The sequence below is a fragment of the Cricetulus griseus genome, assembly GCF_003668045.3.
Source record: "Cricetulus griseus strain 17A/GY chromosome 1 unlocalized genomic scaffold, alternate assembly CriGri-PICRH-1.0 chr1_0, whole genome shotgun sequence".
NCBI classification, from domain to species: Eukaryota; Metazoa; Chordata; class Mammalia; order Rodentia; family Cricetidae; genus Cricetulus; species Cricetulus griseus.
This window is the reverse complement of record NW_023276806.1, coordinates 31,223,227-31,235,718: the sequence shown is the minus strand read 5'-3', so window position 1 is coordinate 31,235,718 and position 12,492 is coordinate 31,223,227. Positions and strand designations below refer to the sequence as shown.

The following is a 12,492-nucleotide window of genomic DNA, read 5'->3' as shown; positions in this document are numbered from 1 at the left end:
TAACTGAAAGTGCAGTAACAGAACATTAAGTATATTTTACCAACAAAATTTTAATTATCTTTTAGATTAGGAGATTACTGTGTATTAGAAGTTAAGCATAGTGGCTCAATGGTAGAATGCTGTCAGCATGTGTGAGGCTCTGGGTTTGATCCCCAGCACCAAAAATAAATATATTAAATTTATAAGAGGAAAGAAAAAATATATGTATTACTTCCCTTCCACCTGTTCATTTGTTATGGCTTGGGCTCATTCATACTGAAATTGATTTCTCTTTATCTTAGGGGTAACTATTTAAAGGATCATTATAGAGCATAATTTTATACATCTATAGGTTTTAACTGTGAATGGTGTTTTGCCTGTATTCATATGTACATGATGTGTGTGCCTGGTGTCTAATGGCCAGAAAGGCTATTGGATGTCCTGGAACTAGAGTTACAGCTTGTGTGAGTTGCCTTGTGGATGCTGGGAGTAGACCCTGCATTCCCTGGAAGAGCACTAGCTGCTGGGCCTTCTCTTTAGCTGCTTTTCTGTATCTTTGTGCTACATATTATTCAACATCCAATAGAATGATTTGATAGTGTTGATGTTGATACTATTTTCATTCTAATTACCTGTGTCTCACATTTCAATTTCTCTAACACCAGAGGTCTTTTTAAAAAAATCAGAAATGGGGCTCTGTTACAGCTCATTTTGCCACATCCTTGAGGCTCTAGGCTTCATATTATTACCACATAAACAACCATGGTAGCATATTGTATTCTTACCACTTTGGATGTGGAGGTGGGAAAATCATGAATTCTAGTTCATCTTCAGCTACATAGAGAGTTCCAGGTTAACCTGGGATACATGAGACCCTATCTTAATAAATGAATGAATGAATGAATGAATGAATGAATGAATGAATGAAGACTACTGGAAAGTGAATACATTAAAATGAGAAAAGCATGTTTTCTTGTATTGTGCATTCAAAGTCATACATGCTAAACAAGTGCTTCCAATTTGGATTGTTACTGTCTATCTTATAGCATTGTCCTTTCCTTTGCCATAATGCCTGGGTTTTTATTTTGCTTTGTTTTTAAAGCCTTGTAACTTCATTTTTATATATTTTAAATGACAATAAAATCCATTTGTCTGTTGTAATTTTGCCTAAAGTAGAAGCTATGTTAATTATCTAAAACAGTCTACTACTTATTACTGCTGTGATTTTGTTGGAACATTTCAATATTTACATATCTCTTTTTGGGATAATTAACTCTCTTTGGTGTGAAGAATATATAATGTGTAAACTATTTTAATTCATGCTAGCATATAGTAGGTATTCTGTAAATATCAGTTCTCTTGCATAAAATATCAGTTTATGTTCTAGATTGAAGCCAGTCTTCCAGAAATGTTCTCTGATGATTGTGAAGTGAAAGCTAAGTTATAAATGTCTACTTACACATTTCAAAAGTCCTGTTTCTGATGTACTCTCTTTTTTTCTAGGTCTCCGCCAGCTACAATTAGCAATAAAAATGTCAATAAAAGAAAATTTATCCCACCAGCCATTGCAAATACTAAAACAAAATTTGAACTCCTGAACCGAGATGCGACCCTGCAGTTAGCTAGTGAGTTGATTGACATACACAGGTTGAACAAGGATCAAGCTACAGCACTAATTCAGATAGCTGAAATGATGGCCTCCCAAGAAAGTGGTGAAAATGCACTGGAGCCCTGCACCCATTCCCTGCCTATCACAGTCATCCATGGTAAGAAAGAGACAGGCTATTCTGCTCTTTTGTAGTTTCCTAGTGGGTAAGAATGTAGCATCTTGAATTACAACACTGCCTTCATATCCTGGCTTTATCATTTATTTATTGGCTGTATGATCTTGGATAGACGACTTACTTCTTAGCTTTGATTTCCTGTTCTGTAAAACGTGGATTAAAAATAGCACATGCCTCGTATGGTTGGATGCTTAAATGACGAAATATAAGTAGAATGCTTAGAGGAGAGCACAGCGTATGGGAACATCAGTAAAGTTAGCATTTATTGTGTTGACTGCTCCATTGTAGTTTCACCTTTCTCATATTTGACCTATGTAGTCTGCATTTCTTTCTTTCTTTCTTTCTTTCTTTCTTTCTTTCTTTCTTTCTTTCTTCCTTCCTTTCTTCCTTTCTTCCTTTCTTCCTTTCTTCCTTTCTTCCTTTCTTCCTTTCTTCCTTTCTTCCTTTCTTCCTTTCTTCCTTTCTTTCTTTCTTTCTTTCTTTCTTTCTTTCTTTCTTTCTTTCTTTCTTTCTTTCTTTCTTTCTTTCTTTCATGGTTTTCGAGACAGAGTTTCTGTGTGTAGCCTTGACTATCCCGGAACTCTTTGTAGTCCAGGCTGTAGATCTGCCTACTTGTCTCCCAAGTGCTAGGATTAAGGGTGTGTGCCACCACTGCCATCTTCCACATAGATTTTTTAAGACACACACGCTTACAAGTCAGTCCTGTTGTTTAAAAACCTGTAGTGTCTGTCTGCCAGTTTCAGGAGAAATTTCAAAATTTTTAGCCATAGTAGACGTATGATTTATCTTTTTTTGAGACAGTATAGCCTGGCTGTCCTGGAACTCACTATGTAGACCAGACTGGCCTGGAACTCAAAGAGATCTGCTTGCTTCTGCCTTCCAAGTCTGATTTATTCTATTTATCCTCTTGCATAGCACTTAGTAGGCACTCTTTTTTTTTGAATAAATTAATTAAATGAAGGAGGCTGAGATAGAGAAAATATTGCTTGTACATTCATAAAAATTTTTATGAAATTTTAGGTGTTTTTGGAGCAGGCAAAAGCTATTTGCTGGCTGTGGTGATTTTGTTCTTTGTACAGCTGTTTGAAAAGTGTGATGCTGGAACAGTTGGAAATGTAAGGCCATGGAAACTTCTCATTTCTTCTTCCACTAATGTAGCTGTTGACAGAGTTCTTCTTGGGTAAGTATGACAAATAAATAGCTGATAGTTTAGATTATTGTTGAGAAGTAATCCATTGTGGGCCTCCAGTGTCCATATGTATTCTTGCTGCATGACAAGAATGCGAGGCCATTGCTTCTGACCCAAGAGCTATGAAGTAGTAGCAGTCTAACTTAAGTAGTAATTGTTCATTTATCTGACAGTTTGTCATAAACAGTTTGGAATAACACTATAAAATGCAAGTTCAACCAGGAACATGTAGGGCTGGAAGTGTGTTGCTGGGGGAGGCAGTGTGGCATGAGCCCTAAGCATTCCTTTGAAAGGCATTTCTCAGGGTTACAAGTTGGACTAATGGTAATGTCTTCCTCGGAATTAAAAGGAGGATTGCCCACTGCTTGTCACTAAGAGTAGTGAATTTCCAACCTTATTGCTCCTTAACTATACAGTTGAACCCATTACACGTGCAGACATCTATTGAGATGCTCTATATCTCCTGGTGGAGCTTGGGGACCAAAGGACTCGTATGCACCATGGTGCTTTCGCTATTTCTTGTTATAAGTAAAGACCCTTTGCCTCTGACTCAGAGGGTTGGGTTTATTTTCATAGATGTAAGTTAAAATCCAATCCCCAAACCAACAATTATAGACCCTTCTCTTGCTCATGCACCTGTATAAACACATTAACATAGCTGAACCATGTGAGTTATATCATTGTTTTAATAACAGGGATACGAGGAAGGCAATAACAATATAAGTAAATATAAAAATAATTTTTAATTTACTCTCTCTCCATCTATGTGTAGTACAAGTTCATACCTTTACATGAGTAGAGATCAGAAGAGAACATCATGTCCTATTTTATCCCTCTGCCTTATTACTTGCAGACAGAGTCTCTTTCTGAGCCTGGATCTAGCTTCTGTCCCTCACAGTGTGATGTTATAGGTGATTGCGTGACCATGTCAGGTTTTTGTTTTCTAAGGTGGTACTAGGCATTTGAGCTCAGGACTCATGCTTGCATGGCAAGTGCTCTTACTTTTTTTTTTTTGTTTGCTTGCTTGTTTGTTTTAATTGCAAAGGACCGGTGAGATGGCTCAACAGGCAAAGGCATTTACAGACAAGCCTGATGAATGGATGTATGTGTGTGCCCAAATTGGCATGAGTGTGCACACACAGAGACAATAAATAAGTATATTTTAAAATGCCAAGTTACTCAGTATCTACCAATAACTCAGTATTTATCTGAATTCCATCATAAACAAGAGCTTTTAGTTTTTCAAAAAATTCATGACTCATATATCTAGTCCTTTTGTTTAATTTCTATGTATGTATGTGTGCCACAGCAAACTTATAGAGGTCAGAGGACAACTTCAGGTGTTAGCTCCAGGCTCAGGGTAGTGTCTGATGGCCTCTTCTGGCTTTTCAGATACACATGGTATATTTGTCAGGTGTAATGACGCAAGCCTTTAATCCCAGAACCTGGGAGACAGAGGGAAGTAGATCTCAATAAGCCTCAGTCTAGCCTACATAGTAAGACTCTAAGTCTTCCTGTTTGGTATGTAAGCCTGATGTGTGTAGGCACACATGCTGCATTACTTGTTTCACAGCCAGAGGGCAACACTATAAATTTTGTTTTGCCCACTGCCTTTACATAGATTTCGGAAATGGAATTCAGGTTACCAGCTTGCATGGCAAGGGTCTTTTACCTGGTGAGTCATTTCCCCAATCTTAAAATTAACCCTTTCATCAAGTTAATGTGTATGCTGGAAATACTTGAGCTAGAGAAATAAATAAGCAGTTACTAGTCTTCCAGAGGGCGGGTGTTTGTTTCCTAGCACCCATGACAAGTGGCTCAGCTCCAGGGGATCCAACATCTGTGGTCTCCAAGTTTGCCTGTACACACACACACACACACACACACACACACACACACACACACAGATACATGCATATACTCAGTTAAAACTAAAACTAAAATATTTTGAAGAAAATATGTAGATTATATACCTTACATTTCTTCATGGATTATGGTGGGTTTTTTTTTTTTTTTTTTCTAGAGAGGGTTTCTCTGTGGCTTTGGAGCCTGTCCTGGAACTCTCTCTGTAGACCAGGCTGGCCTCTAATTTACAGAGATTCGCCTGCCTCTGCCTTCAGAGTGCTGGGATTAAAGGTGTGCACCATTAACGCCAGGCATGGATTATGTTTTTAATCCATTCACATTTACTTTCAAAACATGGAGTTCAATAACATGGCATTATGTGTTGTTTCATATCTTGCTTTTTAAAATGAAAATTTAATTAAAAATTTTTTTTGCTTTTTTCTTGAGACCACATCTCATATACCTCAGAGTTGGCTCAAACCTGCTGTTAACTAAAGGTGATTCTCCCGCTAAGTGCTAGGAAGTCAGGCATGTGTCACATGCCCAGCTTATGTCTGATTATTTTGGACTGGAGATGTAGCTCAGTAGTAAAGCACTAGCCTAACTTGTATAACACATGCGTGTGCTCACACACATCTACTAGTCTTAACTCCTTGGCTGTCCTGGAACTTGCTTTTTAGACTCAGAGATTCATCTGTCCTGCCTTCTGAGTGTTGGGATTAAAGGTGTGCGTTACAACACTCAATAACTTTTCATAATTATATTCAGTGATTTGCTGAATTATTCAAGTGATTTTTAATCATTAAATTCCAAAATTTAACCAATATGAATTATATTGTGACAAAAATCTTTTAAGTCATTATATCTATCTAAATATTTGTTTTTTTAAATAAGTTAAAAAAAAAACTATATAGGACAGACAGAAATAGAGAGACACACAGAGAGAGGAGATAGATACTGGGTGGGTGGACTGTGGGCACACTATGTGTGACAGACAGAAATAGAGAGACACACAGAGGGAGGAGACAGACAGCTGGGTGGGTGGACTGTGGGCACACTATGTGTGACAGACAGAAATAGAGAGACACACAGAGGGAGGAGACAGACAGCTGGGTGGGTGGACTATGGGCACACTATGTGTGACAGGCAGAAATAGAGAGACACACAGAGGGAGGAGACAGATACTGGGTGGGTGGACTGTGTGCACACTGTGTCCTGCAGCACACGCATGGAGGTGGGAACAACTTTCAGAAGTCTGTTCTCTCCTACCGCCATGGGTTTCTGCAGATCAGATGTAGCTGGTCTGGCTTAAGCGGCAAGCTCTTTTTCCCACCAAGCCACCTTGCAAGTTTAGGAAAATGTCCTAAGCTAGGGTAAAAATTAGAAACATCTTAAGCTTCTCCATATATTTTATAAAATTGCCCATTGGGAAAGTTGCTATTGTGTACTCTCATGAGAAATCTAAGAGTGACTAAGGATAGCATTTTTTTTTTTTAAATCTCTTTTTTTCTTTTTAAGATAATGAGGAACTACCTGGGACTTAAATGGAAAGAACAAACTTAGGTTGCTTAGCCTGAGATGAAAATTAACATGAGACTGTTAGAAAACACATATTGATAGGTTAGGATGAAAAGGGCAGGTAATCATTGAATACTAAAAACACAGGAACTCTGTGCTCTCTTTGTCTCCCTCCCTCTCTCCCTTCCTCCCTGTCTTCCTCCCACTCTGTGTGTGCGTGTGCACTCTCTCTCTCTCTCTCTCTCACACACACACACACAACACACACACACACACACACACACACACACACACACACACACACACACACACACGAGCGCTCATTAGCACACAGTGCTGGGGTTAGAACCAGAGACTTTGTGCATGCTAAGTTAGTGTTCTTCCACTGAGCTACACCCACAGCCATTTTAGAAGGCTGTTTAATGCTTGAATCTCTGAAAAGAACCTGAGACGTGTGAAACTTTAAGTAAGATGGATACCTCAACTGCAAATAGGCTGACTTCCTCCATTTCTTCAGAGTAAAGTATCATTCTTGTTCATTGGAACAGGCAATGTCTGTTGTGATGGATAGAATATGACAAAATTTTATTTTGTTTATTAGAATAAATGGAAGCATGAATAAATGTAAAACACATTACCCTATAGTATCAGTGCTTTGAGAATACTGCCTCTACATTGTTACAGATTTAATAAAAACTTGCACTGAAAAAATGAACCCTAGCTATTTCAGATTGAGAAGTAGCTAACTCTTCCCCAAACTGAGGTCTTTTAGTTACTTTTCTTCTTACTTTGACAAAGTAATTTAAGGAGGAAAGGTTTTTATCATGTTCCCAGTTCCAAGGTGCAGGGCCTCCTGGTGGGGAAATCATGGCAGCAGCACCCGTGGGATGGTGCCCCCACAGTTAGGGTGGGACTTAGGTTAAGGAAGGCTTACCTCTAAGCCAATTCTAGATCTCATCAGACTAGGAAAGGGCTATGAATCAGAATCTGTTTATATACTAACATTGTGCTTTTTGTCATCATTTTGTCATCATTTTGGGAACTATGTTAAGTGGGCTGTAATTTGCTTTAGTTCTCTTTAAATTCCCATTAAGCTCACATTAAAATAAATAATACTGGGGGAGGTGGGGGGCGGGAGAAGGAGAGGGAGGGGTAACTGGGGTTAGTATGTAAAATGAAAAAAATTTTAAATAAATAAAAAAATATTCATAAATATTTCATGTAAACATGAACCTGTTTTACACTCAGTGAGGAGAATCTCTTCTGTCTTATTTTCTTTAAGGCTTCTCAGTCTTGGATTTGAAAAGTTCATCAGAGTTGGGAGTGTTAGGAAGATTGCCAAGCCAATTTTACCTTACAGGTGAGACTGCTGAATCCTAAAAGTTATAGAATATTCTAAGAAGTATGAAAATGGGCCCACCCCAATATCCGCCGAGGAGGTAGGGTCGGGGAAGCTGCAGGTCTTCACAACACAGGGCAGCAACAGGATGCCCAGGAAGAGTCTCAGTGAGGGCCCAGCATGGATGGAGTAGCAGAGACCAGAGGCCTCGAACTAGACCAGTGATGCTTTTGAATGGATGCCTGCATGTAAAAGTATAGGGATAAAGGGGTTAACTGTGTGACTCGCTGTGTCTGTCACACTGCGGCTTCCATGAGGAGATTTTCCCTTTCTTCCTTTCTCTTTTTTCTTTTTCATCCTCTTAAATTTTATTTTGTTTTAGTTGGGTGGTGGTTGTGTACACATTTAGTCTCAGCATTTGGGAGGCAGAGGCAGATGGATCTCTGGTCAGCCTGGTCTATCAGAGCTAGTTCCAGAACAGTCTCCAAAGCTACACAGGGAAACCCTGTCTCAAAAAACAAAAACAGAAAACAAAACAAAAAATTATTTTGTTTTATTTTTTTGGCAGGGGAGAGATGGATGGGATCAGGATTGGGAGTCATGATATGAAAGACACAGAATAAATAAAAAGAAAATTAAAGAAGAAAGAAGTATGGAAATGAATGTTCCATTTCTTAACCTTAAATTTGGCCTTTGAGAAAGAGATAGCTTAGGTAAATTAGGAAATCTAAGTAGGAATTTGTTTGTTTATTTATTTATTTATTTATTTTGATTTTTCAAGGCAGGATTTCTTTGTGTAGCTTTGGAACCTGTCCTGGAACTCAGTAGACTAGGCTGGCTTCGAACTCACAGAGATCCACCTGGTGGGTGTGCCACCACCACCCAGCCTAAGTAGAAATTCTAGCTTAGAGTATGCCCAAGTAGATATGGTGATGCGTGCCTTTAATTCTGGCTGTTGGGAGGCAGGAGCAGGTGGATCTCTTGAATTCAAAGTCTGTGTCATCTCCATAGCTAATTCCAGGACAGCTAGGACTAGATAGTGAGATCTTGTATCAGAATAACAAAAACAAGCAAACATAAAAAAGTCTAATCCATTTTATTCCTTGTGGTGTATCAGAGTGTATAAGAAATGAAATAAACAAGGAGTATTCTGTCATGTCATTCAACTTCAGCTTGCATGCTGGCTCAGACAATGAAAGCGAACAGCTGAAAGAACTCCAAGCATTGATGAAGGAAGAACTGACTCCTATAGAAAGGGTTTATGTGAGAAAAAGCATTGAGCAGCATAAGCTGGGGACCAACAGAGCCCTACTGAAGCAGGTGAGGTGGAACGCATCACTTCCTTTCTTGACTGGTACACTCTGCTCAGGCTCTCTTCAGGCGTGGGATGGACACTCTTAGATTCAACAAGGTGTGTGCCTGCGCATCCCCACAAACTCTACCTAGCATGGATTTGAGTGCTGCAACCATTCTTCAGGTTTGTGATGAACATCTTACTCACCATACCTGCGGCATTCTTTCTTCTGTCTTTATATAGAGGCTTGGAGCTTTGAATAGATTCTCAGTAAGTCCGGTAAAATTAGTTGTATTCTGGAAGAAAGAAAAAAAATTTTTACTCTGGGTAAAATATCAAAGTGCAAATTTGTCTTTGATGTACTCCTAGAAAGCTGGGCCGCTCAGGATCTCCCTGTGCCCAAGAATTCAAGTAACACTCTACTCACTCCCAGGCACTGGGTACCAGGCTGTAACAGAAGTATTATCCACTTGGTGAAGGGCATCTGTGGGTAGGAGAGAAATGTTCAGTGCCTTCATCTTATGAAAGTGGTGTCCAAGGAACAGAAGAAAAGGGAAAGTCATTGACTCTCTTGGACCCCTTGGCATTGATCATTTTTTGCAAAGATATTTTGGGAAACCAGCCTGTCCAAGACCTTGTCTTTGTCTTGGTCAGCTATTGCTGAGATCCTGCTACTGAACAACAGGATCTCAGGACAGCTTAGGACTCCATGTCAGCTACTGTGGCTCATCTTAGACTGTAAGCCAGTCTCATTCTTCCTTCAGTCTGAAAAAGACCTTGTACTTAAAGCAGCACAGGAGAGCAGGCTAGACCTTTAGAGCTTCTACTCATGTCCTGTCCCCTAACATTTTGTTTGCTCTCACTCATCAGGTGTGTAGCCAAGCCCACATTAGTGAGGCAAGAAACAGTCTTCACCTGTCTCTGGTGGTAAACACTGCAAGTGTGGTGGATGTTTTCAAAACCTTACACGGAACGTGAAATAGGAAGTAATATCAGTACATGGTAGGTTAGCATTCTAGGAGTCCCCAGAATACTGTTTTTGTTTTTGCTACAGGGTGTTACCGTGTAGCCCTGGCTGACCTGGAACTCACAGAGATCACCTGTCTCTGCCTCCCTCATGTTGGGATTAACAGCATGAGCTGCCACAACTAGCTAGAAGTTCTCAGAGTACTTGAGATTATTAGAGTCCTTGGTCTCTCCATCCGATCCAACAGGATCAGGGAGAACACTGAGCTCAGCTATGGCAGGGAGTTTTAAGGAGTAAAGGATGGAGAGGTAGGGAATTCTGGAATCAGATAGGGGCTGAGCTCCTGATTGGGCAGGAGTGAGGTAACAGAAGTTTTGTCAAACAGTGATTGGTACTGGCATTGGTACTGGAAATTGGCAACCTATATACAAGTTAGGTAAGCTATTCTTAATGTTCTGGAACATCTAGTACTTGTTTGTCTCAATTCTGTTTGGTCCCCGGCAGAGTACAGTTTGTAGTTTTTCTTGGTTATTATAAGGGTGAGGCCTAGTCCCAGTTAGCCAGCAGCCTGTCTTGGCTGCACTGATGTTAAGTTAGGCCTTCTCAAGTACAGTGCAGCTAGGGCTACACAGAGAAACCTTGTCTCAAACAACAAGGGAATATATATATATAATATATATAATATATATTATATATATATATTATTTTTTTTTTTTTTTTTTTTTTTTTTTTTTTGAGACAAGGTTTCTCTTTGGAGCTTTGGAGCTCTGTAGACCAGGCTGACCTTGAACTCACAGAGATGCATGTGCCTGTCTCTGCCTCCTGAGTACTGGGATTAAAGGCGTGTGTTGCTACCGCCCAGTCTTTAATATTTTTTTTAAAAAGTTTGTTTATTTATAAATTTAAAGTTTTTCTTCTAAATTGATTTTATCAGATACAGTTTTCCAGAAATTAAATAACAAATGGAGTTTCAGAGTTGTACTAGGAGAAGTGTATAAGCTATAGGGATTGAATGGTTCTAAAGAACTAAATGTTTATGTACTAGGCTTTCTAAGAAAAAAAACCATATACATGTGTATGTGACTATGTGGATATGTAGGTATCTGAAGAAGAGAGAGTTGGATCCCTTGGACCTGGAGTTACAGGGTTTTGTTAGCTATCCATTGTAGGTGTTGGGAACTGAACTCAGGTCCTTTGGAGAAACTGTCGGTGCCTAATTTACCAGCTCCCAGGTTTCTTTTTAAAGGTCAACTTTTTTCTTTTGTTGTTTGTTTTTTTGAGACAGGGTTTCTCTATGTATCCCTGGTTATCCTGGAACTTGCTGTGTAGATCAGTTTAGCCTCAAATTCACAGAGATCCACTTGCTTCTGCCTCCTAAGTGATGGGATTAAAGGTCCTACTTTTTTTTTTATCATTTTTTTTATTTGAATTAGAAACAAGATTGATTTACATGACAATCCCAGTTCCCTTCTCCCTCCCGTCCTCCCCTACCCCCCCAACTAAATCCCTACCTATCACATATCCTTTCTTCTATTCTTCACCTGACTCAACCTTCCTGCTCCCTCATGAAGGTCTTACGTTTTTTAAAAGATTGCATTTGTATGTGCGTGCATGCATGCATATGTGTATGTATGGAGGTCAGAAGACAAGTTACAGGGACTCTCTCCTTCCTCCATGTTGGTCCTGGGGAGGGAACTTGGGTCATCGGGCTTAATGAAAGAACAAAAGCCTAGGTGATGGTTATTATGTATGATGAACATTGTTAAGAAAATGATTATAATTTTTTTTTAAGACTATGGGGCAACAGTTGAAGCCTATTTTTGCTGGCTAGGCTTATTGAAAAAAATTTGGTATTGGATGCTCTGAAAACATACAAGTAACATACATATAGATCGAGCACATTGTACAGATGTATTTAGGAACACACACATATATAACAATTAATGAAAAAGGAGGCATGAATTTGAAAAAGTGCAAAAGGGGCTATATGACAGGCTTGGAGGGAGGAAAAGGAAAACAAGTTTTGAAATATTTATTTTATGTATGTGGGTGTTTTGTCTAAACATGTATCTGCACACCACAAGAGGACGTCAGATCTCATGGGACTACAGTTACAGATGCTTGAGGGCTACCATGTGGATATTGGGAATTGAACTCAGGACCTCTAGAAGAGCAAGCAGCTAGTGTTCTTAGCTGCTGAGCCATCTCTCTAGTCATAAAAAGAAGTAATTTTTAACAAAGAGAGATCGGTTTATTTGGACTGCTTGTTATCAAGTGTTGTTATACTATAGGTATTAGGAGGGGAAATGGATGTGCATCTATATATACATATCATTCATACAATATATATGTGCATAACTCACAGATACTGGACCAATAACCAGTACTGTAAAAATTCAGATTTTTAATTGTATATTATATAATTCAGCATTAGCCTTTCAAGATTTGTGCCTTGAACACAAAGGTATTTTGATATAATATTTAAAGTTTATACAATTTAGATACACTAATGGGTAAAAGTACATTTGAAGTTTATTTTATTTGAGTCAGGAACTCCTTGTGTAGCCCAAGCTGCCC

General features: G+C 39.0%; 2 protein-coding genes across 18 annotated transcripts in view; one reads left to right on the top strand and one right to left on the bottom strand.

Annotated features, from left to right (window-relative positions):
* Ank2 (ankyrin 2) overlaps nucleotides 1-12,492 on the bottom strand; it is an 842,037-nt gene that overhangs the window by 638,173 nt on the left and 191,372 nt on the right. The window lies entirely within an intron of this gene.
* Nucleotides 1-12,492, top strand: part of Zgrf1 (zinc finger GRF-type containing 1) — a 56,360-nt gene that overhangs the window by 35,061 nt on the left and 8,807 nt on the right. For 5 of the 7 annotated variants that reach the window (XM_027395670.2, XM_027395671.2, XM_027395669.2 and 2 more), the window contains 4 exons: nucleotides 1,483-1,745; nucleotides 2,784-2,943; nucleotides 7,598-7,675; nucleotides 8,827-8,974. In XM_027395670.2, the coding sequence (XP_027251471.1) occupies nucleotides 1,483-1,745; nucleotides 2,784-2,943; nucleotides 7,598-7,675; nucleotides 8,827-8,974 (649 nt within the window). Of the gene's footprint in view, nucleotides 1-1,482; nucleotides 1,746-2,783; nucleotides 2,944-7,597; nucleotides 7,676-8,826; nucleotides 8,975-9,818; nucleotides 9,942-12,492 lie in introns of those variants that run through there. The other 2 variants (XM_035451882.1, XR_004772120.1) reach the window with 2 other exon arrangements.